This window comes from Mchenga conophoros, linkage group LG12 (assembly GCF_057382185.1).
Source record: "Mchenga conophoros isolate Kocher_MC1m ecotype Shallow Benthic linkage group LG12, M_conophoros_male_GT1.1, whole genome shotgun sequence".
Classification (NCBI taxonomy): Eukaryota; Metazoa; Chordata; class Actinopteri; order Cichliformes; family Cichlidae; genus Mchenga; species Mchenga conophoros.
Genome location: NC_140537.1, coordinates 35026047 through 35053521, shown reverse-complemented (window position 1 = coordinate 35053521; position 27475 = coordinate 35026047). Strand labels below are relative to the sequence as shown.

At 43.9% G+C, this 27475-nt stretch overlaps 1 protein-coding gene across 1 annotated transcript in view; it reads left to right on the top strand.

Moving 5' to 3' along the window:
• fras1 (Fraser extracellular matrix complex subunit 1) overlaps positions 1-27475 on the top strand; it is a 303829-nt gene that overhangs the window by 255425 nt on the left and 20929 nt on the right. Inside the window, exons 42-50 of the mRNA XM_085295515.1 lie at positions 1482-1638; positions 10341-10604; positions 11187-11375; positions 12898-13017; positions 14119-14298; positions 20379-20503; positions 21451-21591; positions 22495-22722; positions 25372-25485. Coding sequence (XP_085151641.1) covers positions 1482-1638; positions 10341-10604; positions 11187-11375; positions 12898-13017; positions 14119-14298; positions 20379-20503; positions 21451-21591; positions 22495-22722; positions 25372-25485 — 1518 coding nt within the window. The remainder of the gene's footprint in view (positions 1-1481; positions 1639-10340; positions 10605-11186; positions 11376-12897; positions 13018-14118; positions 14299-20378; positions 20504-21450; positions 21592-22494; positions 22723-25371; positions 25486-27475) is intronic.

Here is a 27475-nt window from a genome sequence, read left to right as displayed (position 1 = left end):
TGGTGGACGGACGATAACTTGGGCTCGTTTTGGACCCAGAGGACCCTGGACATTGAGTCAGCCATGAATTCATTTGTATACCAAAGTATTTTAGAGTCAAATGTCAGGTCATCTGACTGCTGACAGCTAAAGTTTGGCTTAAAATGACTCGTCTAAAATGTCAATAATTTCAAGCACGCCTTTAAAAGCTATTGAATCGTGGTATGTACTTAGTTTTTCACAGGACTGCATAATATTCTAGGTCTGAGGTAAAGTTCACGTCCTGTCTGTCAGTTTCAAACCATTGTTTTATAAGTAACACATTTTTCAGTCTTATGCCTGTAATGCTTCATTTTGGAAACTGTTGCACTTCACCCTGTACCCCCATCAGTCCAAATCACCAAGTTTAATTAGTTTCAGTTAGATAAGTCGCCCCTGTTGATGCTTTCGTTTCTTCAAAAGAAGACGATAAAAGCTTGAAAAAGACCAAAAACACTTTTTAAAAATTGAAGCTGGTGCACACCCATAAAAGTTTGAGCTGATTAAGTGGTGTCTGTGCTGATGAAAAGAGATGAAACGAGGTCTTAACAGCTCCACGCTCTATTAGTAATTTAAAAAAAAAAAAAAGAGGTCTTACTCAGCTTTTGTTTTTCTTTTTTACTGCTGTCCTTGAGCATCACAAGGCTTCCTCCAAGGAAAAACTGCTATGGCCTCAGGCTGTCCCTGTTTTTTTCTCCTTCATAAACACATAAACAAACTGAGATTCCAAATCCATCACTTAAGCCTGTTTTAGGTCTTGAGTTGGATTGATGGGGTTGTCAGTGAGCTGTTAAGTTTGTTGAGTGTGTGTATTTGAACACGTGACCTGTATATAATAAATCTTTCACGGTGTGTATTAATGTAGAGGTGGTAGTATACAACCCCTGGCAAAAAATATGAAATCCCCACACCAGGAGGACTGCTTCTGCTTTATTACTTTGTTGGCAATAACAAACCACAGCTATGTCACAAAACCGTTATATTTAACACCTGAACATTGTGGCTGTGTGAAACAAACCAAACAGAACCACATTGTAATCTGCATTTATAAGACAAAAAATCTGAATATGCCAACGAGTCTGCAGTTAAGGGAAAGCCTGCAGACACACCACTTGGCTGACTGAAGGAAAACATCTCCCCAACAAGGGACCTGAAAAGATTATACATCTCTGGTGAAATATGCTGGTTATTCCTGGTCGCCTGTGTCTAAATTTTTGAGCGTATACAAGCAAAATGTTTGAGTAGACCTTGGAAGATGTCAAAGCATCAGGACAGAAACCAAAAATTGGACCACATCACAAATAAAAATAAAATCAGCAGGAACAGGAGTAATCTGCCATTACTTAAAATAATTTAACAGAAATTGTTTGAGATCTGCTTTGTGAAGCTGGTGTTCTGTTGGTGAGGAACAGTGTAGTTATTCCACAAATATTAAAAGATGTCTTTATTTTATTGTCTTTCAGCAGAGTAAAGAGGACAAAGAGCCGGTGGTGTCCGTCAGCAGCATCCATATAGAGGAAAACTCTGGAGTTGTCATCACCAACTCGTCTCTCAGCGTCCACGATCAGGACACACCAGAGAACGAGATCCTCTTCACTATTATCAGAATTCCCAGCTATGGTGAGCACAGACTGCATTGGCCTGTAAAGGCTGTTCTTCAACTGCACTTTTCATTGTTAAGTCTGTCTATGAGAATTCATTTTAAAGCAGCAGATTACTTTCAGCTTACTAAAAACTATTTCTTTCTGTCTATAAGTAATAACCTGTTATTATAAACTACTTTTAGCTGCTGCTCAGTTTACTATCTGTTAATAACTTAGTGCATTTGTCTAGCAGTTAGCTAACAGTTTTCCTTTGCTAATTCATACTGCTAGTTAATAAACTTAAATTTTATTGTTTTAATTATTAGGCAATTTAACTGATAGGTCTCGATTTAGAAAATGTACACAATCTTCTTCATAGCCTTAGCTAGCTTTATTGCAATTATTTATCCATTATTTTCAGCTAAAAGCTTGATTTGATTACTCACATGTAGCTAGCTGCTAACGTAGCTAACAGCTGAAGTGATTTATAGCTTTAGCAAGTTTTTTGGCTAAAACTCAGTTCATCTATATAAACTTGACATTTTTATTGCTTTTTGCTCTCTATTATAGAGTGCTCTTGACTCACCCTTCATTTCTTTATGTTTTGCTTCCAAGAAGCAAGATTTTCTTGTATTTTTAAGTGGACTTGAACGGTACTTCTCTGGGCTTCCTAGTGGTTTTTCAAAGTTTTTTTTTTGCCATTGGCTGTTTCTTCACTCATTTTCAGTACAGTCCTATTACCTGGCTGTTTTCAGAGGACTGTCTACACATAACAGAGAATTTAGCAAAGAACCAATTTTAAATTGTATCCTTAGAAATCGAAGGTTCCCTTTCAGTCGATTCACTCGGTACAACACATAAGTATGGGATATCACGCCCTCGCGTGTCCTGGCTGAAGAAACCTTTATTCACGCCTTTACGGCAGATGACGTGTGATGACACGCGCAAGGCCCCGCCCGCACATATAGCCGCTGCCATCACCGTCATCCCTCAGTTCTTACGCTCTTCACCTCGCTGAGAACACCTCTGCTGAGTTGGGCTAGCTAGCTACTGCTAGTTAGCTCCGTTGTCTGCCAACTTGAACCTAGCTCAGCTGCCCCTGTTGGTGTTAGCCTCCACCGCCCAGCTGGTGCGTAGGCTGCCCGCGGAGCGCTATTTTCAAGTTTTTCTTGTGCAGCGTTTCGCTTTGCGTTTTGGGAATGGACTCCAAACCGAAGCGAGCAAAGCAGAAATCTTCTGTTCGCCCCTGTCCTCAGGGATGTGGTTTCTCTTTGCACGACAGCGACCAGCACGATGCCTGCCCTGTCTGCCTGGGGATCGTCCACGCTAGGAGAGCGTTGACGGAGCCCGAAGCTTGTGCGTTTTGTCGCCAGCTCCGACGCTCGACCCTGGAAAGACGGGTGACGTTTGTGGAAAGAGTGCTGGGACGCTCGGCTGTCGCACGGCATGACCCTCTTCTTTCCGAGTCTGGAGCCCCGGCTTCGTCCGAGTCCGAAGACGAAAATTTTCAGGTCGATGTCCCCGCGATTAGCTGGGCTGACCACATGGAATACGTTGACGGGTTAGCCGATGACGGACCGGAACCATGCAGGAGCGCTGACGGGCTTCAGCCTGGGTTGAAGCCCGCCAGCGCTCCCCAGGAAGACGATGACGTGCTGGACATCGGCCTGGACATCCATGGTTTGTCGGAGGATGAGCAGGAGAGCTCATTGTCGACCCAATATGCCGCCGCTGCTGCGCCGGTCGGCCACGATGACACCTCTCTTTTCTCCCTGTTTCGCCGTGCCGCTGAGAAGCTGCAGGTGGACTGGCCCTCTCCTCCACCAGCTCGGAAGCCGTTGCGGTTTGCGGGTTTTTTCCTTCCACCGGAGCCCGCAACGGCCAAAAACTGCCTCCCCATGTTCCCAGACTTTCTCTGCGAGCTAACAGCGTCATGGGACAAACCTCTGTCTACCCGCGTCACTGTGCCCGGCTATGGACAGTACATGGAATTGGACGGCGCCGAGGGAACTGGTTTAGCTAACCCACCCCCTATGGAGCCGTCTCTGGCTGCTTATCTGGCCCCGTCCCATAACCATGGTGTCGGTGGCCCCGCAACTCTGCCGTCCAAGCACTGCAGATTCTCGGCCTCGCAGCTGGAGAAGATTTATCGGGCTCAGGCCGGCACCGCTCGAGCCATGAGCTCCGTCACCATGCTCCAGACGTACCAAGCAATGTGCCTGGCGGAGCTTGGATCGCTGGTTCCGGAGGACAGCCCGCTGTCACCTCTTCTTAACGAGGTTAGAGTCACCACGGATTACATCCTCCGTGCGTCTCGCTGTGCAGCGCTCTCCCTGGGCAGAGGGATGGCTTCGACAGTGGTGGCGCAGAGGCACCTGTGGCTGACCCTCTCCGACGTCCCTGATAGAGACAGAGCTGTGTATCTGGACGCACCAGTGTCTGCGGCTGGGTTATTCGGACATTCACTTGAAGCCATTCAGGCTAGATTCGATCTGAGGAAGAAGCAGACGGAAGCTCTGCGCGACATCATCCCCAGACGCCAGCCCCAGCCCAAGCCCACTGCTAGCTCTCACAGGCCCGCCGCTCCTCTGACAGCTGGCAAGAGACCGGCGCCCACTGCTGGAGTGGGAGGGCCGCCGGCGAGAGCACGTACTCCGGCCCGAGCTCCACGCCAGTCGGCCTGGGGCAAAGGCCCTCCCCCGGGCCCCCGACGGGACCCGACGCCCAGGAGGAAGAAGCCTCAGCCCTCCTAGCTGTGATTGCGAGTGGGGAAGGGATCCGGCAGCAGGGAGACGCTGCTCTTACCCCTCTGTTGCCGCACAAGAGGTGCCGCTTAAGTTCTGTTCAGGTTGTCAGCCCCAGAAGGCGCTGCACTTCCCTATCGCGGTCTCCCAAGCACATAACCCCTGCACACGGTTCAGATGTGTTGAATGTTCAAGCGACCACATCGAGTGTTCCCGCTGTTTTTCATTGTTATGCCCCGGAAAAGGTGCACCCAACAAAATGTATAAATGTACATGTTCCCATGTTGCAATCAATAAAGAGTGTTGTTTACTCTCAAACAATCTCAAATGCTCAACCTGCAGGCGAAATGAGCCAGGTCAGGCAGGGGATGCAGTCCCCTGCAGACACACTGGGGGGCGACGGCGCCCCGCCGTCAGTGCTGCAGGCCAGCCGGCTGGCTGCTCACTTCCCTCAGTGGCGCGCTTGCGCCCCCTCTCCGTGGGTGCTGCAAACCGTTGCCATGGGTTACCGGTTGCAGTTCCGGGTCAAGCCGCCTCGTTTCCAAAGAGTCGTGAACACGATTGTCAACCCCGAGGCAGCCTTGGTACTCAGAGAGGAAATACAGGCGCTATTACAGAAGAGAGCAATACGGGTGGTCCCCGCTTCGGAGACGGACAAAGGTTGGTACAGCCGTTATTTTGTCATTCCGAAGAAAGGGGGAGGGCTTCGTCCCATCCTCGACCTGCGAGTCTTGAACACGTACCTGCGAACGTACAGGTTCAAGATGCTAACACTCAGACAGCTCCTGAGTGCAGTCGGCCCGGGAGATTGGTTTGCGACAATCGATCTAACAGATGCTTATTTTCATGTCGCTATACACCCGAAACACAGGCAGTTTCTGAGGTTTGCATTCGAGGGCGTAGCCTACGAATACCTAGTGCTGCCGTTCGGGCTGTCGCTCGCTCCCCGCACCTTTACGAAATGTGCCGAGGCAGCGCTAGCGCCCCTCAGGAAGAGGGGCATCCGCATCTTGGCCTACCTGGACGACTGGGCTCTCGTGGCTTGCTCCAGAGAACAGGCGGAGACGCAGCTGTCGCGGGTTCTGTCACACATTCAGACACTGGGGTTCTCTGTGAACTTTCAGAAGAGCTCGCTAATCCCAGGTCAACAGATCGCTTTTCTCGGTCTGGAAATATGCTCTCTTTCCAGCCGCGCACGGTTGTCAGAGCACAGAGTGGCCGCGTTTCATCGCTGCCTCGCTCAATTTCAGCTGGGACGCAGACTGCGTTTCCAGACGATATTGCGCTTGTTGGGCATGATGGCATCTATGATCGCCGTAGTGCCGCTTGGGCTGTTGAAAATGAGAGCGTTTCAACGCTGGACTCTCTCTCACAGTTTGTGTGCTTCGCGTCACCTCCGGAGGAGGCTGCCGGTAACTGCGTCTTGCATGCTAGCTCTCCGTCCTTGGAGGGAGCCCGGGCTACTGCACCAGGGCTCTCGGATTGGGAGGGTGTTGTTTCGCAAGGTGGTGTCCACAGATGCTTCCCTAAGTGGGTGGGGAGCGCTGTGCGAGGGTGCGTCAGTGAGAGGGATCTGGTCCGCGGCTCAGCGCCAGCTGCACATCAACCACTTAGAGCTGTTAGCAGTGTTCTTAGCTCTAAAGCGTTTCCGTCCAGTCCTGCAGGGCCAGCATGTCTTAGTCAGGACGGACAATTCAACAGTGGTGTCTTATATAAACAGGCAGGGAGGAACACGCTCTCTTCCCCTGTTGCAGCTGTCTCGCTCTCTGCTGTTATGGTGCAGTGTTCATTTTCTGACTCTAAGAGCCACCCATGTCCCGGGCCACCTGAACCTGGGGCCGGACCTTCTCTCCAGGGGGGGTCCTCTGGGGAGAGAATGGAGGTTACACCCTTCAATAGTGGCTCAGATTTGGGATCTATTTGGCGAGGCGCAAATAGATCTTTTTGCTTCCAGGGTGAATGCTCACTGCCCCCTGTACTTCTCCATAATCGACCACGATGCACCCTTGGGCTTGGACGCGCTAGCGCACCAATGGCCAGACGTGCTCCTGTATGCATTTCCCCCAGTGGAAATGATATCTCCAATTCTGGAGAGGGTGCGTCGGCATTCCCTCTCTCTGATCCTGGTGGCCCCTTGGTGGCCCGCGAAGTCGTGGTATGCAGAAATAATCAGCCTGCTTGCAGCAAGTCCTTGGCAGCTTCCTCTCCGCAGGGATCTCCTCTCTCAGGCGGGGGGGAAGTGTTTCATCCGCGCCCGGATCTGTGGCACCTTCATGCTTACCTGCTGAGAGGTTAAACTTGGTTGCTAAGGGTCTGCCACCTAGTGTGGTAGCGACGATTCAGAGCGCCAGGGCCTCGTCTACTAGAGGCTTGTACGCTTACAAATGGCGAGCCTTCGAGCGATGGTGCCAGGACCGCCACACTCTCCCATTTCAGTGCTCTATTGTGGATGTTTTGACATTCCTGCAGGAGCTGTTGGATAAAGGCCTTTCGTTTTCGACGATCAAGGTTTATTTAGCGGCTATATCTGCTTGTCATATCGGTTTTGACGGGGTGACACCAGGTGCGCATCCCCTCGCCGTGCGTTTTCTGAAAGGGGTTCGCCGGCTGAGGCCCGTGCTTAAGTCCAGTGTCCCGGCTTGGGACTTGTCTTTGGTGCTGGAGGCCCTTTGTGGCCCTCCGTTTGAACCCGTTGAGTCGGTAGATATGAAACTTCTTTCGTATAAGACCGCATTACTTCTCGCTTTGGCCTCGGCGAAGCGAGTGGGGGACCTTCATGCGCTGTCTGTGCATCCTGCCTGCACACAGTTTTCTCCTGATGGCCGCAAGGTCGTATTGCGTCCGAATGCCGCCTATCTTCCCAAGGTCATGCCTGCATCTTTTAGTTCAATGGAGTTTGAGTTGCTGAGCTTTTGCTCCCCTCCTTTTGAATCTGAGGAGCAGAGGAGGGTGCATTCTCTTTGTCCGGTGCGTGCGCTACGCACCTACATTGAGCGCACTCGGGATGTGCGTTTGTGTGACCAGTTGTTTGTCTGCTTCGCTAATCCGAATAGAGGTAGAGCTCTGTCCAGACAGAGGCTGTCCCACTGGATTGTAGAAGCTATCTCGCTGGCATACAGCACCGGAGGTTTTGCGTTGCCCCACGGGGTGGGAGCTCATTCCACCAGGGGGATGGCGACCTCATGGGCTCTTTTTAGAGGGGTGCCTGTGGCTGATATTTGTGCAGCGGCTAATTGGGCGTCGCCGCACACTTTTGTGCGGTTTTATCGGTTGGACGTTACAGCCCCTTCGGTGGCTCATGCTGTCCTTTCTGCTGGGTCTACCACTCACTAAGGATGTGGTGGTCCCGTTCCGGTTCGGTGGCTGCTCTGCGGGGCGTGTATATAGGTCCCATACTTATGTGTTGTACCGAGTGAATCGACTGAAAGGGAACGGTTAGTTATGTCTATAACTTCTGTTCCCTGAAGGAGAGGAACGAGGTACAACACAGGGTGGCCCCACTGAGCAGTTGGCTCGGTGAAGAGCGGCTATCGAACTGAGGGATGACGGTGATGGCAGCGGCTATATGTGCGGGCGGGGCCTTGCGCGTGTCATCACACGTCATCTGCCGTAAAGGCGTGAATAAAGGTTTCTTCAGCCAGGACACGCGAGGGCGTGATATCCCATACTTATGTGTTGTACCTCGTTCCTCTCCTTCAGGGAACAGAAGTTATAGACATAACTAACCGTTTTGGTTCAAATCATCTTCGGGACGTACGGAGGAGGCGAGAGGTACAACAGTGACTGTCTACATCTGTCCAGCTCTTTAATGGTTCAGAGCTGCATTTCAGCCAGTGATGTTGGGGATTTTATCAAAATTGGTGGGATTATGAACCCAGAAAAGTGCAGTTAGAACAGTCCCTTTGATCTCAGAATCAGAATACCTTATTAATCCCTGAGGAAATTATGCAATTTTACTGTTACTTAGATAAACAAACAGATGCTTTTGAGATACGTTTAGTTATTCTTCCTCTTAAAGTCCATTTGCTTATTCACCAGTTCATATGGCATCATATATGTTTTTCAAATATGAAAGCAACAGAGACGCTTCAAAAACAGAATTATGTGTTAACACAGCAGCAACCCAGCAGGTAAACATGGAAAAATATGCAGTGATGTGCAGTCAGTATATTAAAATATCTCACATACTTTAGATCTGCACACACACAAAACCTAACACAGAGCTCAGGAGAGAGTTATGTTAAGAGGTACCTGGCATGTTGATAGTAAATAGTTCTGGACGTGATAGAGATGAACAGACACACACAGAGTCATAAACACATTACTCTTATTTCCGACACCCAAACAGTTTAAAACAAGACAAACACAGCGGCCGCCCGCTGCAGCGCTGCATTCTGACTGCAGCCATTCCTCACATGACACAGCGACACAAACTCAAATCAACTGACCTCCAAACACTTTGTTTTTCTGACGCCCTCTCACCGTCCCAGATTGAATTTTCTCTCCGCCTGCCACAGTCTGGTAGACCAAAAGAAATTGCTTCACGAAAAACACATTTTTTTAAGATAAGTATACAGCACTTAGTCACAGCAAAAATGTCTTTTAACCCAATTTTAGCAAAGTTTACAAAGTCGTGAAAGACGGTGGAATATAAACCCTGTTTCACAGGATCTCATTTGTTCTTTACATGTTACGATTTTTATTTTAACGCCATAATGACCCAAAACTTAAAGGCATTCTCTCTAACTGACTGTTCTGTATTTAAGGATTTAAGGAGCTTTGTTAATGCAAAGGCAATCTCCGACTGACACTTCTGAATTCCTGGTCTTGATCATGCAAATTAGTCGTATGGATTAGATGTCCATTTGATACTAACTCGATGCTGTCTTCAACTATCACCCCTCCCATACTCCTCACCCACCCCAACAGACACCTGGTCTGGGACATTCCTCCCCCCCCCTCCCACTCAGTTAAAGCACCATAAAGCAGCTGGTGAAACCAAGCGTGCCTCCGCCATAAAACCACCGGCGTGAACGGTTGATGGGACAGAGCGGGAGATGAGTGATTTCAGGCGTGTCGATGACTCCCAGTCAGCTCGTCTTTTTAACTGGCCACCTCTCCACTGTCCACACACACACACACACCCCTACAACGATCTATTTATCTTAGAGGAAGTATGAGATGCCAGGTTGCAGCAACACTCCAGCAAATGTGCACGCACTTGTAGACCTCGTGCTGTCGAAGCAGTCTAAGGCCAAGAGATATTTCTAAATGCACATAATTTTCAGGTAATTAGTGCCAAACAGTCTCAAACTCTATGAATTAATCTTAATGCAAATAACATGGGGATACCCCAACGATGGATTTGCACTGACAAAATAAAAGATTCATTTAAAAAAAGGCAAAATATAGAAAATCCAGTGAAAATAAATACTGCAGGGCAATAGATAATAAATTGACTGCAAGCTCTGAAAATATTTTCATAGGTTTATTATGCAAATCATTTTTTACACAGCATTCCAACATTTTTTGGAAATTGGGGTTGTATTTGATTTAATTAATGATTTTTGGCTTTTTAAATCCTCCATAGAGGATTGGTGGAAGTGTTTGATTTGTTCATCTTCTACTTTTAAACAGTGCGGAAACGTTTCACTGCAGACGTTTAAAAAAAAAGAAGAAGAAGAGGGAATGTGTGGGAGGGAATAAATGAGGGTGTACGTCTGTGTGTCCCCTCTTCACGCTGCAGGATTTGGACTTAAATCCTATTTAATCCTGGGCTTTGATTTAAGAAGCAGGGTAATTTAGAGGAATCTAAAATGTCTCATTAGGTTCTACAAAGAGCTTTCTTGTCTTTCATGTGCTGCATGAAAAACTCAAACATCCTCCATTTGACTTAGATAATCAGAGCAATTAAAAAGATGTACTTATTCAGTTACCACTCCCCCACTTACACCCACTTCACAATCTGAGCTTGGTTTATTTTTTATTCCCCTAGGCAAGCTCCGCAGGCGGCAGTTCTACTCCCAGCCACTGGAGAACGGTCGCGTCCTAACGCAGGGCTCCACATTCACCTATCAGGATGTGGTGGATCAGCTGCTGGTTTACACGCCTGAAACTGTCAGCGGGGGAGCAGACGAGATGGCCTTCACCCTCACCGATGGCATTCACACCCACACGGGCCGCCTGGAGTTCACGATGGACGTCACGAGGAGCGAGGGACCTCGAATGACCGTTAACAGAGGACTGCAGCTTCCAGCAGGTGAGAGTCAAGAAATGCAGTAATAAACGATATGTCTGTGTTTAATGAGATGTTGACTCATCTCAGGTTAAACCAGACGCCCGGGGACACCAGTCAGAATACTTTTACAATCATAAATAAACTCAGTAGTTTTTCTTTTCACGCTTATAGCCTCTTGTTTTTCTCTTCTTCCTCCTAAATCAGTTTGTTCATAGTTCCCCTGCTTAGAGTGAGAAACTACGTTAAAATAGTGCTGTTTTTATTTAAAAAAAAACCTCAGCTGATTAGTAATTATTCACATGAATGTATTATGATACACTGTAGTGCCCCATTTTTAATATTTTCCACTTTTTTCTTCCTATTTTATTTGTTATGTCCAGCTTTTCGTGTGTGGGGAAATATTTGGGTTTTTTTATGGGTTATTAAAAGACAAATTAAGGCTTGTTAAGGTTTTTGTTTCAAGAGTATTTCTCAGTCTCTGCAAGTGAGTTTAAGCAGCTCTTGTATTTTCAGTCGGAAAAAAAAAGAATCCAATCAAATAAATAAAGTCATCAAATAAATGTAAAGTAAAATCTGATCACTGACATTTCTGTACTTTTTCAGGGTCATCATCTAAGATCACAGAGCAGAATCTGAAAGGTACTGACATCGACTCAGACCACCTGAAGCTCCGGTACATCTTGACCAAAGACCCCCCAGTCGGCAAGCTGCAGCTCAACAGGAGCAGCCGAGCGGAGAGCGTTTCTGTGAGAGGTCCCATTCAGAGCTTCACTCAGGAGGACGTCAACAAAGGTGCCAGCTTTAGTTTTTATTGTTGTAACTTTGCACAGATGTCCCACAGTTTTCGGTCTTTGCTTTATCTTAGACTGTATATAAAAGATGGATGTCACCTCTAGGTTTGGAACGACTGCTTTAATCCTGCGTTTTTCCCAGTGACCAGCAGGAACCAGCAGATAAAGTGACATGATGTCTTTTGCAGGCCAACGTGGAAGTTAGCAACATATAAGGATATCGTATCAGCAAAAGAAACACGTCAGGCTACAGATGAAGTAAAACTCCTGCATTTGCTGCGATGATGTTGCCTGTTACAACAATTTCTGTAATTTAGCAATTTGTTAGCAAATTACTTAAAATGTTTTATGTTGTAGAACATAAAGTAAAAGTATCAAAGCCACTGTTATAGCCCATATTTTAAGCATCTAACCAAATGCTCATCTCCTTTGTGACAAAGGTGGTCTTGACCTGTAGTTTAAAGATTGAATGAATACAACATTATAAATTAAGGGCCCTTTAATAGATTATAAAACGGGATATGCTTTCACACTTTCAGCTCAGGCGTCCGAGTCATGGTAGACTAAAGCTCTTGAGTCGAATGCAGCTGGACTGATAAATGTTGGTATGGTGTGCAGTGCAGTGAAGAGTGCTTGGATTTAATACACAGGAGAGAGCAAACAACCACTCCGCACGTGCAGAGCAAATACAGGAGAGCCTGAAGTTTCAGCTCTTCAATACAAGCCCCAGATGTGCATGTGCATGGAAAGGACAAGACAAGAGACTATTTTGAGGATATGGAGGTTCACATTTAAGACAGAGAAAGGAAGTGGTTTGAGAGAGCATTAAAGGAATGTGAATGACCATCACTGAAAAAAGGTCATGTGTAATACAGTCCTGAGAGCCTGTTCAGAGCAATTTAACCTCGACTGATACCTCAACGCATGCGTCCTTAAGTCACAAACATGTCCTGACGTGGCGTCTCGGGACCACCTTAGAGGTTAAATGCCCCATCAGCTGCTATAACAGGTCATTTTAACTTGGTGATGTCACAGTGGCTACAGCTAACTGTGTATGCAGTTTATTATCTTATTTCTTAGTTTTGTTGTTGGAGGTAAGATAATGGCAGAGGGGTGGGTTGAGAAGCAAGAGGTATTTATTGATGAACTCTTAACTTGCACAGCTTGATGGCAGAGTAAAAATTGCTCCAGTTTTATTGCTGCTTTCACCCAGACATGGGCAAGAATACAAAATGCAGAAAAGGTCACAGGTGGTTTGCAGTGTACATTTATCAAAATGTAATTTTAAACCACATTTCTGCTAAATTCAGTTCACTCATTGTTTGAATTACATTCAAAAACTTAGTGATAAGACAAAATAAAAGCGTAGAAGACGCATTCAAAGCTCTCAGTGCTTTCTAGTTTCGCTCACAGTAATTTAGCTCTAAGGTCGTGCGATTCATTGGAGTTTAATTATTCCCAGCAGTTACACTTTTGCATGAAGTCAGAAGCTTTGACACCGAGTGCTTGTCTCTGTCTTGCAGGCCTGCTGCAGTACAGCCACGAGAAGGGGGAGAAAGGAGGAAGCCTGTCGTTCAAGTTCAACCTGCTCGATCCGGAGGGCAACAAACTGATCGACCAGTCCTTCTTCATCAGTGTGCTCGGTAGGGTTTCCTCCACCCTCTGCAAAGCAGGGACTGAAGTGTTCTTTCATTTGGTGGAGACGAGAAGGCAATTACTGCAGATTTATCCCTCCGTCTCAGGCGTGGTTACTGATGTGATGCTGCATCCTGCATACGTCCTGAATACGAATTGTGTGCAGTCATGTTATTTATAACCCACTTTTACAGCTTGTTAGCTTTCGCATGTTAAATGAGCTCGTTTTGGGTTTTTAATCGACATTCTCAGAAATTTGTAAATTTCATTCGCTACAGTGATTTTCTTTTTATCATCACTGTAATGCAATTTTTTTGGCAATTTTTAGTCATATATAAATGACACTATTCTTTTTGAGATTGTGAGAAAAGAAAAAAAGATGCATTTTTATTTTAAGCTACGCAGACTTATTTTGCAGTTGTGTGTAGTCAACTGCCAAAGACCCATTCTGAGCCATGATAAACCTTGAAAACTCAGCTGCGCACATTTTTATTGTCACCGTTTCCATCTAAAAAGCTTCCTCTCGCTTCCTTCTGGGGATAAAACCAACTATTGCACTGGTTCAGCAGTTTGAATCCAGTGTCCACATGAGAAGCTACTGGATATTGAAGGATTGCCTTTCCCTCATGGTTGAGCAGCATCCCGACTCGCTCATATCTTTTGCAGCTCTCTTTTTTATTTTCTCACCTTTTTCACTTTTCTGTTTATTGCACCCTCTCAGATGTGACTACAGGGAAGCTCTCCTTCCATATCTCTTCCTGCCGTACTGCCCTCTGATGACTTCTTTGCCCTTCTCTCACTCTTTTCTATCTTTTTTTTTACATCTTTCAAACCTATATCACTTTTTCACACCTCCTGATATGAAACTGTCGTTCTCGGTCTATATAAATCTCAGCTTATTTCACCTCCTCTGCTATAGTCCATCCTTTCTCCCTTTTACCAGGATAAGAAACTGATTCTTAATACTTTGATTTCCTTTTGGATGAATTGTTTTCCCAAACGCTGCCAAAAGCCGGGTTTTACTGATAAATCTTAGCTTGACGGGGGAATTTTTTTCTTCTCTCTGCTCCTTTTCTTTTTATACTGACCTTATTTATTTTATCTTGCAGAGGACCATCTCCCTCCATCTGTAGTGGTAAACAAAGGCCTGGTGCTTGATGAAAACTCAGTGAAGAAGCTGACCACGCTGCAGCTGTCAGCCAGCGACCAGGACAGCGAGCCGGGCGAGCTCATCTACCGTGTCACCAAACAGACGAGCCTGGGGCACCTCGAGCATACTGCCAGTCCAGGTAGACCAGGCCTATATGTCAGTGTTTTTAGAAGCTAATTCCATACTGTACAGAAAGTCAGGTGTGCATGCTGTTTGTGAGGCAAAGCACAGGGAAAGCCGTGATTACATATGCACAAGGGGCTGACACAGAGGGTGCAAAAGCAAAGGTGACAGCCAAACACTAAACCAAACCAAACTTTTTCAACTGCTCGGTGAGTACTTGGCATCCTGCATGCAAACTGCAGGTGACTATGGCATTCTGATTGCTACCAAAGCAATTACACTTGTGTTTTTGGTGCAGCAGACTCTGATTTCACCTGGCAACCAACACCAACCAATGGCGTTTTCCCCAAAGTTTCCAGGGGTGTGCAGCGCTGTGGTGCATTGATCACCTCTCCGGTTTGAGCCTGTCCAAAGACATGCTTGTCAATTGGTGATTCTAAAGTGCCTGTCGGTGTGATGGTAGTAGAAGTATTTTAGTGACAACAGGGTGTGGCAGCACGAGAGCTGAGCTGAGGAAACCTTCATGCATCAAATACCAAGAGAGTCAGGGGAACACCGGGGACCGACAATAAAACTAAAGCAGGGAGCTAAGAACTTAATCACAAAAACCCGACTTCACTACAATAACAAAAGAAAATGGAACCAAAAACTTTCCAAAACCAAATCTCATCACAAACTCTGTAGATGGAGACTCGTTCCCTTCTGTATATGATAACTGACTCCACACACAGACGGAGCTGTAATGAAGCTTGCTCCAGTTCCTCCATCCATTATTTCTGTTCTATTCCAGCTGCCCTCTACAAAACAGACACACTCACGCACTCTGTCTTTCTGCTTCTTGTGACACAAACAAACTTCAAATGACTGCAGCCATAACTAAAATTCTCATCTTGTGATGCAATAAAGAGAAAACAAAAAAGGAATAACTGATGCATCCTCCGATCACAGAGAGGTGATTATTAGCTTCCGTGCTGTTGAGGATTTCAGCCCCGGCTGAACGGATTCCCCACACGAGTGCTTGCAGCATGTTAACGAGCTGGATGTTAACACTGCTCCCCGATCTTCAAGCATCAGATCACCTCTGAGCCACAGAGCAGCACCGGATAATTACTGCTAGCCATTCAGCCAGTCTGTCACACCATGCTAACACGCACAGCTAGCCCACTGCCCCTATGGGAAGCTTGTCAGCATACGAGGAATGTCAAGGTAACAGCACAAAGAGATGAATGCTCCCTTTCAGCTCCCGCTCTCAAAGCCAATGTTTTCAAGGGGCTTATTAAATGACTGAGGTTATGACACACCTCTCCAGCTGAGTGTTTGCCAAAAGGCACTTGTCTCGCAAAATGCTTAAGACAGTAACCTGCCTCACCTCCTCAAATGATTTTTGCAGCTTTGTTTTAGACACTAGTTTGAGGCGTAGCTCAAGCTTCCTAATAAATGACAGAAGTAGATACAGCTTATGTTGTTTGATCCTAAAGTTTAAAATTCCGATAAAGCTTAAAGTTGAGTGTGTAGCCCTTTTTCTGCCACATTAAAGAAGGAAAGACTTCAGTCAGATCCATCGGCCAGGTTAACTTTGGTCAGGTAATGGTGTCTTCCTTTTGCCTGATGTTGCTCATTAGAGTAGAAATATTCACCTCCCACAGCCGATGGGTGAACTGCTTCCTTAATAACTTAGAAACTATGACTATATTAAACGACACAACACATCTTTTAAAATAGTAATTAGTTACTAATTACTGATTACTTCTCCAAGAAAGTAATCCTGTTGCTTTACCGATTTCTTATTTTTAAAAGTAATTGCTTTATTACTTAGTTACTTTGTTTCTTTTTTTAAAAACATGATACACAACCTGAATACGTAATAAAGCAACAGACCTTTTTCTATTTTTTCTGCGTAATCGGTCATGGATTTTTTCAATGTTTTTGTCACTTTTTACAGAATCAAACTCAAAGTAATGTCAGTACTTCCAAGCTTTAAACGCTGCATGGTCGTACTCTCTCCCGCACTCCATATTATCCGTTGCTGATCTACACACGTCTGTTGCTGCCGCGGACGTTCCACGCTCATGAGACACTCTCACAAACAAAATCACAACGGTTTAGTAACGCAGTAATGTAGCCTGCTTACAGGAAAGTAACAGTAATCTAATTACCTTTTTTGCAATAGTAATCCCTTACTTTACTCTTTACTTTAAAAAGTAATGAGATTATGCGTTATTGCCTGTCTCTGGTCCACATACAGAAAGTATCATAGAAGGATTTAAGGAATCATGCTACATTTGACCTCTGACCTCTTGTTCATGGTTAATAAATTAAGAGTCAAAGTGACAAATTTAAAACTTTGTTGCTTACTACCATTGTTTGGAATAGATAGGAATATAGGGAATTATATATTTTTATTTAAAGACAGCATTGTGAAGAGAAAGAGAATGACCTGCTTAGTTAATAGGAAATATACTTTACTATAATATATAATATTCATGTACTTTATTATTAAACATTTAAACAATGAGAGGAATTGTACACATGTAGTATATCTGCATATCTGTATAAATAAAAAAGAATTATGTCAAGTACAGTAACGTGGGTTTCAGCAGGACAAAATAAAAGCCCTTGCTCTTGTTTTTATTTCAATACAAATTTCTTAAAGAAGGACAAAGAAAAGGAAATAAATAAATACAAAATATCACACTATTGCCCTTGAATTATTTCTAAAAACCGGACATCTGTGCAGACCACAACTAGACAGATAAGCCGATCGGATTCAGACTTAAACTAACATCAGACAGTCTCTACAACCATTAAACATCCAATATACTCAACTTCCCAGAAAGTTTTAACTTCACGTGTGAAAATAGGAATGATTTTTGCTGTGTTTTGTACCACGGTATCAGCTCAGATGTTAACCTGCATAGCATTCAGCCTATGTTTAAACAAAATGTGGCATTTTCTGCTATTCCCTGTCAGGACAAATGGAAAATGTAATTTGCTTAAATATGATGGAGCTAAAAAAAAGCTTGGTTTTCATCACTGACTGAGAATATTGGATCTGTCTCACAGCCTGCCTGTCCTGATTATAATGATGTATAAACCTTCAGCTGAGGAGTAGATGCCAAAAGCCAGGAAGACCACAGAATTGCGCTCATTTTGCTGTCAATAGATGACATGAAGAGAGCTGATGCTGAGATGTCTTTATTTCCTCGATGCGTTGTTGGCATGTTGAATGAGTTTTTACAAGTTGTAATTTTTTTTTTTAACTTTGTGAAATTCCCTCCCCTCTGTGGTGAGAAATAACTAAATTATTCAACAAGTTAATACCTTCGCAGCGAGGTCACCTGCGGCACGAGAAATCCATTTTCATGTTATGTAATGTACCTCCGTACAATGACAGTCTGTAATGAAGTGCCTGATTTAAAATGTAACATCACCTATCGGTGAAACGAGCTTAGATTTTAGGACTCACATGCTTTCATTTCTAGTCTTTGAAACTTGTTTCTACCCATCTAGTGTTAATTCCTTCTGGGATACAAGTTATGTATATTATGCACACACACACAAACACACATGCAGCTATTGCCCATTTCTTGTTTTTATACTAAAGATGAATTATTGTTGAATAAAGACATTTTTCAAACACATGTAAAATGTGGCCAATTGTGTTTATCGTTCCCCCCCCATCTCCCCCCAGATGATGGAGGGAATGGAAAAGGAGGTGGTGGGGGGGTGAAAAGAAGAGGGTAAAGGGAGTGTAGACGGGGCAAAAAGAGAGGGATAAGAGAGGGGAAAAAGAAGGCAAAAGAGAGAGGAGAGAAACCCCCAACAATCCCCTCTGAGCAAGCACCAGGCGACAGTGGATAGGAAAAACTCCTTTTAAAATGAAAGAAAGCTAAAGGAGAAACTTATGGCAGAACCAGGCTCAGGAGGGGGCAGTCAACTGCCGGGACTGGTCGGGGGGGTGAGGGTGAAAAAAGGATGAAGAAGGGAGGGGAGAGGAGTGGTGAAAATTAAGATGGAATAGAGGTGGAAGAAAACGAGGTTACATCAGGTGAGGAGCAGCAGTGTCCCTCCTCCAGAACCAGTGGAGGCGTTTTCCCTTCTTTTTCATCGACTGTTTCTGCGTTTTCTTTCTCAAGTTTGTTGCATCGTTTCACCATGTTTTCTAATTCTTCTTGTTTTCCTTCAAGCTTGTCTTTCAGTTCTTTAACTGTTGCCTTCTCCATTCGCTTTGCTTTGTGCATATCTGTATTTCTCTGTTCTGCTTTCTTGTGCATGTCTTCTAAATGCTGGTTTCTCTTCTGGATTTCTTGAAGTCTACGCTGCAGGTCTTCGTGTGTTTTCTGTTGTTTTTGCGCCTGGATTTCAGTGTTTTTGTACTTCAAATTGTTGGAAAGTTTCTCAAGTTCTGTGTTGTTTCTCAGCATTTCATTGATGCGATGCTGCATCTCTGAGCAGTTTTTTCTTTTCTCCTTCCAGTACAGTTGTTTTGTACTTCGTTTCATTATACAATTCTTGGAGTGTTTTTCTTCTGGAGAATAAGTTTTTCTTCTTCCTGTTGTATTTTCTGTTGGTCTTTTTCTTGAAGCAACTCTTTATATCTGTGCACTGTTTTATCGAGCTTTATTTGGAGCAATCTGTGTTTTTCCTCCATCTCTTCAAGCTTGGAGTCCTTTTGTTTCTGTTTCATTTCCATTTGCTTCTTGTCTTGAAGCAACTGTTGATTTTTGTGCAGAGTTTTCTTATGCTTTACCTGCAGTGCTTTGCATTTTTCCTCCATGCCTTGGAGTTTGCTCTGCATGTCTCTCTGCTCTATGGGCTGTTGTTTCTTGTCTTGGTGGATTTCTTTAATTTTTTTCCAGAGCTTCATCAAGCTTTTCTTGGAGCTCCTGATTCTTTTTGTCTTGGAGAGCCCATTCTTTCTCCTTTTACCTTCTTTTTCTTGAAGCTGGTAGGATCATTTTTCTAATTCAGCGCTCTTTCTCTCATTTTCTTGCGCCTGATTTGTATCAGCTACCAGTTAACTGGAAGCTGATACAAATCAGGATTTAAAACCATTTTTTGTTTGTTTGTTTTTCTGTTTGACTCCTTGTTTTATTTAATATCGCAATTTATGTGATAATATTATGGGTTTGTTAAACTGTCCAATGTGAAAATGTTGGAAAATGAAATATCACAGCTGGAAATCAATGAAAATGGAAATTCAGAAGAAGTTCTGTCCTTTTCTTTATTAATGCACATCATAGATAACTATGTAATGTGTCTGTTGCACACTTTGTATGTCAGGAATAACCATAAATGCGTTCTTACGAATGGCTGCATCAGGTCTTTGCATCCACAATAAGCGAGGATAACAGAACTCCTGGGAAGTTCTTGTTTTTAAGACAGTCACCTTTAGTTTCATGCTGAGTGATGCTGGATTGTTGCAGACAAACCTGATTATGTTTCCCACTGGGTTTTAATCTGCAGAGGCAACACAGAGTAAAGAGAAGCATTATTATTTCAGTTTGACTTCAGTCTCAGTTTAGTTTTATCCCCATGTAAATTTGATAAGAGCCAAATTGAGGAAACAAACTCAGTGTGTGGTCAGAAAATGCCACGGTGGCTTTCAAACACATGTCACAACAAAATATGAAGGATGAGACATCACATGGAAACATAACGGAAACAGACGCGGAAGAATTCATCTCTGAAGTTTCTCACTTTATTGAACTGGCATTTGCCCGAGACCACCAGAACTGGTGGAATGGACACCAGAATGAACACAAAGAAAATCAAAGGTAGACAAAAATCAGTCAGGAGGGATCAGGAGAGAGCAACGGTCTGCCAAGCCAGTCCCTGTTCCAGAGTTTTGTAGTTTTGCACCTGCTGTTGCTTTAATATTAAACTAACGAGGTTGAAATAGACTCACAGTGGTTTCTGCTTCTTAATTGGACAGATTTAAGTATAACCAACTTTGTGTTATGCTGTGATCATCAAGCATAACCTATTTTTTTAGCAGTGTAAAACCATCTCATACCAAAATATGAAAGATGAAATAACAAACATAATGGACGTTTTTGGGCTTAACGACTACTTTTCTCTCTTTTGTCTCTTTAGGCACCAGGATCAGCACCTTCACACAGGCTGACCTGGCATCACGCAGCATCCAGTACGTCCACAGCAGTGAAGAAGAGAAACATGCTGACCAGTTCTCCTTCACTGTGTCCGACGGGACAAATGAGGTGAATGGCAGAAGATTTTTACGATACCTGGTAGCTTAACACATTTTGAAATTCATTCATGAAGGAGGTCTTGATGCAGATATCTACTGACTACAACAGAAGCTCTGAAATGTTATATGTTCTTCCTAAAGACAAATAACTTTGTTCCCGGTTTGGCCAAGAAATAAGTCAGCAGTCCTTGTGTGTCCAAAGAGGGACCTTTAAGCTCAAGTGCAGGGAACAACCTTAAATGGTGCAGAAAACAAGTTGTTGGCAGGAATTAAGAAAGAAAACCAGAAAGAGAAATGTTTTCTGATCACTTAAAAGCTTAGCTTAATTAAAAAACCTTAACGATGCCATAAAATTGAAAGATATGAAAGAAATCTAAAAATCTAACAAACTCTAAAGCTTTTATAACAGCAAGAAAGTGGCAGCTTCCTGTCCCGGGTCACCTCATGCATAAATCTGCCTCGCTAATCCGAACTAATGAGGATCACAAGGACTCGAGCAAACATGTGAAAAAGGTCATTTGGCCTTCACGCCTGGCTGACTGCAATGTGTGGAAGCTTTGTGGCCACTGTGCTAGTTGATGAAATTGTGTAGCCCTTTTGTACTTTTGCTAACTCTGAGAAGCCTGACAACTGAGAACTACTGCATATTTATAATCAAGTGTTTTGCTTTAAGATTAGAGGGGGGGGTATTTTAATGATACCAAAGCAGAATATTGTTCTGTCCCTGCGAGGAGATGGGATTACTTGAGGGAATGCCAATTCTGTATTAATGCAGTTTGTGGTATTTGGGTTATGCCATCTGGGGTTAAACTTTTTCATCATAGTGAGACTTTTCTATTTGCTGAATTGTTGAGAAAGTTTTCGGTGGAAAGTAGGACGTTGATGACAGGATGTATTTTTGGTTACATGCATGTGTGTAACAGTTTCATCATCTTATTATTTGTTCTTTGTCATCAGGTTGCCCAGACTTTCTACATCACCATCAAGCCTGTGGACGACTCCCTGCCTCTTCTTCAGGTCCCTGGCATGAGGGTGCAGGAGGGTGTAAGAAAGACCATCACTGAGTTTGAGCTGAAAGCCACCGATGCGGACACAGAGGTAACACACTGGCTACATACGTTTTCTGCAAGTCTTTCACAGCTTTAATTACAGTATATGTGTGACATCATGATAAGAATCAGGTGTCACCTTCTGGAGAAGGAACGATGACAGAGATGCTTTGAGCACTTCAGAAGATCTTAAAGGAAAACAAAACAAAAAACTTTTCAAATGTGTAACTGAGGTCAAAATAAAGCATTCGAGGACTGATTTCTGCAGCATGCACACTCATGCTTCTGCTTTAATTAAGGCTAAACGAAGGCAAATGTTGCTCTCCATCCTCTGCTGCATATATTGTTAATATATAACTCATATAATATATATATATATATATTAATAGTAAGTATAAAATTTATATGAAGTAATTTCAATGAGCTCTTTTGCCTTTTTCCTTCTTTAAGCATCTGATTCGCTTTATGAGCTGCACAATATAAACAGATAATATCTTTGAAGCTTGGTATGATTCGCGAACTAATTGGCATCATGTTTGGAATGATATCAAAGCAGTACAGTTACCAGTTTAGAAAATCTGAATATTTATTTTGAGATCATTACCTAAGCTGGCTAAACTAAGCAGCCGGTTTAAGGGATAATCCAACACTGTTAATCCCACAAATCTGTAATTCTCAGTAAAAACGTGAAGATTTATTTTCTACTGCTTCACTGTAGAATTTTAGAGAATAACACCCGAAAGTGATGTTAAAGTCCGGCACTAGATAGATATTTTGAAGCTGATTCCTGAATTTGAGTTCTCACTATTTTGCATGCTTGGCTGTTTGTTGGTTGTGCAGAACAAACACGGCTCCTTATGTAGCTTCATCCTAGGGAGACATTGCAGACGATATCACTGAGCCGTCCTTCCTTTCCCTGCATTTTTCCTCCTATAACACGACCTTCCTCCAGGCGGAGTCCGTCATCTTCAGCGTCGTCCAGGCTCCTCGACATGGCACCATCGAGCGCACCATCAACGGCCAACACTACCGACAGACCAGCAGCTTCACCATGGACGACATCTACCAGAACCGCATCAGCTACAACCACGACGGCTCCAACTCGCTCAAAGACCGCTTCACCTTCACCGTGACCGACAGCACCAACCTGCTCTTCATGGTGGAGGACGACGGAAAAGAGGTGTGTGTGTGTGAGTGTATCAGTGTGTGTATAAAAGGCACCTTCTGGAGTTTTATTACAGTGGGATGATTGAAATGGCAGAGTGAGGGCATGTCTGCGAGAGTGTGCCTGCTCTGACCTTTTGTGAATTTGTGGGTGTATTCATGTGCTTCTGTCTTTGTGAGGACAGAAGCTGGGGGCTTTTGCAAAGGGCGGACACCTCCGGAAACACAGTGAAAATATTTTTGCAAAGGACATGTTTGGAAGGACAGGCTATTTCTGTAGCATGGAAGGAGCAGCTTTATGTTTGCAGCTCATTTCATCTGAATAATATTTAGAGTCCTACAGAGCGGAGACACACAAAGTTTTGTGTTATTAAATGTGCGTATTTAATTATCTGCTGTCCTGAAAACTCACATAGATTCAGTGAAGGGCCACACAATGGACAGTTTACCTAAAACACGAAAAAGTGCTGTGCTGCAACACACAGGAAATCTTTGGTCCGTATGGATGTGTCACAATCTGTCACTACCTGTGCCACCCGAATGGATTGCAGGTACAGCGTAATGCTACCAGCAGTGACACTGGCAAAAAGCAGATCTAAAATCCTGTTACTGTCATTTGCACTGAAGCAGGTGAAATAGATAAACAGTGGTTTATGTTTCCTAAATGGAAACAGTAACAATTCTGAAGTAAAACCTCAAATTCGGAGCCAGCCTCTAGTGGACATCAGAGGAACTACATTTTAGCGCTTCTCTATTCTTTAGCTGAGGAGTTGCCACTTGGGCAAACAAAAGTGCAGCACACTATGTTGTCTCTAGAAATGTATTAACCCGTCGCCACTATCGAGGATTGTAAGATGGTCCGTGAGGAGGGGCTTATTCCACGCATGTTTGCCCTGGATGCACTTTGACATCCTTGCGAGTGTTTTGTTTTCACAGCTAGACCAGAAACCATCACACAAAGGTCCCTACAACTACAGAAGGACGAATGTGTGTGCAGTGGTAATGTCAGCTTTATGGTTATGAGCAAGCCTCAGGGTGAATTGACTCCTCTGCTTGTCAGTTTTCCCCCCTCAGCTCCACCACCTGTCATTACTAATAGCCCATATGATTAAACTGAATGACAGCGTGTAGGTATTGACATCCCCGATCGCAAACACACACTTCCCAGCCTTGGGTTTATTATCTTTCCATCACCTGGGAACATTTGGCTCGACAGCCACGCGTGCTCTGCAGCTCAGTAGATGCTTCGTGGCATTATCTCTGCTGTCGTTTCGGTTTCATTCCCACTGGAGCTGCTGTGTTATTAAATAATGTATGAGTTGCTATAATCTGTGTGGACAAGCTCAGCCTTCAAATGGCACGTGTCAAAGTTGGCCTTATTAGCCTCTCTTGTGGTGATTAGTTGCTCCCTCATGCACCTCAGACAGCAGGCGGTAACTGTGCATACTGGAGTAACTTATCTGATTCAGCCTGCCATCGCTGTTGGAAGCGGCTGAATCAATAAAGTAAAACCCAGCAGAACCTTTAAATGGTTCCTAACAACATTTTGAGCTTTCAAAACTTTGTTCAATGAGAATGACTTCAAGTGGAACCTACAGTGAAGTCTGTGCATGTCTCTAGCACAGCTTTTTGCAACCTGATATTGCATAAAGAAGAACAATTTACTCCAAAGTCTGAAGGCGTATTTTAATAGCTGGGTGTCTAAGTTTAGTGTTTTTGTGCTTTCTTTGAGCTTAAACACTTATTTAATATGTTTAAGTTTGTGTTCCTGAGCTCCAGCGTCTCCCTGTCTGTGCTCCGTCTCGTTCATGTGCTTCTGTCTTCTGTGCTTCACTGTCTGCGATCATGCTCGAGCTCGTCTCCAGAGTCAATTATCTTCTGTTTGTTTCCTGCTTCATTTTAAAGGTCAAGGATGCCTTTGAGTAGTCACTTTTTCTTAGAAAGGTTTTTAACTGAGTGAAGCGAAGTAAGCGCGTGGCAGCCATAATAAGAGCTGGTCGAATTGTCTAAATACTGAGAAAAGATGATTCAACTCACCTTCATTATCTCCTTTGGCAGGAGAAGATCCCATAATTGACAGTGATGCACCATTCAACCATCATTTAAAGCAATCAATACACAAAACTGACAAAAAGCGCTGATCATATAATTATGTTAATTATGTGTGTTTTTCCGTTTCCATAATCTGTTGATATATTTAGAATTTTCAGCCTGTTAAACTCACAGCTGAACTCTGAACATCACACTGCTGTAATAAACTCTGTTCATGTCGAGTTGTGTGAAGAATTACTGTAAGCGCTCTAATTCCAGATTATGAGGGTATTATGGTAATTAATCAAAGTACATTTGAGGTTTGCTATAGTTCAGTTTGTATTGGTCATGTCTGTTGTATTGCCAGACACGAGTATTATCATTAATTAAGTTTTACTTTGGATCAGCTGGGATGAGCGATACATGCAGGGGATTTTGTTTTAGTTGAGTAGAAATCCTGAACAAGGAGGAGCTCAGAAGTTTCACTGGATCAGTCGCCAGCAGGAAAACACAAGAAAGTTAGACACGCTGTCCTTTTAACACTGTAGTTTTTACTACTTGTTAAAATTCACTTAAACCATGTTTGCGGTCTTTAAAAATTGTTTTTAATTTCTTTCATTTTTGGGTTTTCCAGATAGTGACAGCCGCTCCCCAGAAGTTCAAGATAGATATCCTGCCAGTTGATGATGGAACGCCGTTAATTTTCACCAACCTGGGACTGCAGTGGCTGGAGTACATGGATAACAAGGTACGATAACGATGCAGGGACACATTTTTATTTTTCCATCTGATCATGAGTAAAATGAATGTGGGGTTTGATTAAAAGAGAACAGATCCATAAAAATGTCGAATGTCAAGGTCAAGCTCATCTTCTCGGGCACGTTCAACTGTCCAATGTAATCTCTTAGAGAGAAGAAATGATTGAACAAAAATGCCACAAACCTGCTATTACGTTACCAGTAAGACTGATGTTTACATCCATAGCATCAGTGGCAGACTGGTCTGCTTTGTGGCTGGAGATGATGAAGTAAATGACCTCCCTCAGACAATAAGCACACGCAGTTTCACTTGCATTCTATTACATATGCACACCAGAGGAGAGACAACCATATGCATGACGGGCAAAAACAAGGCTTGAGACTACATGTTCATATGATCCATAAAGTTTCAAAAATTAAGTTTAAGGATGTTAAAGATGTCTGTAATGTTTTGACACACTGAAGAGATCCAGTGCACGTGTCAGAGGTGAGAGTAGAGGAAGACATCGATTCCAGGGAGTAATGTGGGAGAAACCGCAGCCCCGAGGTGTGCAAGAACAAAAGGTCTTTAATTCATTAAACTTTTTACCCCCCCAGCTGTAAAAAGCCGATACGGCACGCAGGCAGTTGGCATGGATGCCCAGATTTGTGAATACGATGACTTGAAGATGAACCAGTTTTGGGTTTTCAAATTGATACCATAGATACCTCTAGTACTATTCACGCAAAAATCAGTGACCTTGATCTCAAGGTCAAGGTCTGACGCCGAGTCTTGTGACTCGAGACTGCATCACAGTGTGTGGTGTGGAATAACAAATTTAGCTTGACTATCTGAGCGTGGCTGCTGCTGCTACTAACCAGCAAACCGAAATGCAGCATGTAGCGGTGCACTGATTGAGGGGACACTGACCCCTGTGTAAAAAAACTGGCACACACCAAAACAAATTTGGACAGCAGAAGTCGCTGATGTGTGCTGTAGCTTCTGACTGAAGTGAGGAGATGGACAGAAATAGCCAAAGATTTAGATTTCAGGTAGTGGGCATTTGCTATTGTACACACTACATGCACAAAACCTGGTGTCCTTCCCATATTTATTAAATCCAGGTCCCACAGTGGTGATAATAAATTCTGCAGAAATCCAAGTTAGTAGGCATTTAGGAAACAAATCTAATTAAACTATTTGTGATGTTTAATAGCCGTAAAGTGAGAACAGCGGACACTGAAGAGAACTTTTTCTAATTTATTACCTTTAATTGGACACCAGCAGAGGACGGAGACATCAGGATAATTCAGATGTGTTTAAATGAGCTGCATGTTTGCTCAGCAGAACTCTCTCTGAGCAAATTATGTTTTAAAAAGTGCCAGCACACCCTGCTCTGCCTGAATATTCTCCAGCAGAGTAAATGTGTCTGTGTGAAGTGCGAAGGAGAAGCTCCATCACTGTTTGTTCTGAAATTAGCCCCTCCACCTCCACCTGCTGGCTTGCACACCTCATCGCAATGCAGCGCACAGGTTTGTTTGGTAGGCACTGTAAATATGTCACATCGTTCATTTATTCTCAGCCTTTGCTGTGTTTGCGCTGCAGGTAATTAAGTCCTGGGTGTTTTATCACTGAGCCAAATTATCATACTGTTACACTCCAGTATCTTCTCCTGAGTGCTGGAGGGGAAAGCAAAACCTGACCATTACCAATTGATCATATAGGCAGGAGACCTTTGGTCAAAGAAAATTATTCCATCTGAACTCATTAATATTTGGAGGTGCAGCTGTGTTCTGGGATATCCTAGACTTCCATGTGCAAACATGGATCGCCTAAGGTTGAGAAAGGAGCAAGAAGGTGGTCCCATGATAGTGCAGTTTTTGTTATGGCCTGCAGGGGGAGGCAATTTCAAAACAATTTCTTACTGAGTTTCATTTAATACAGGGGTGTCGAACTCCAGGCCTCGAGGGCCGGTGTCCTGCAGGTTTTAGACATCACCT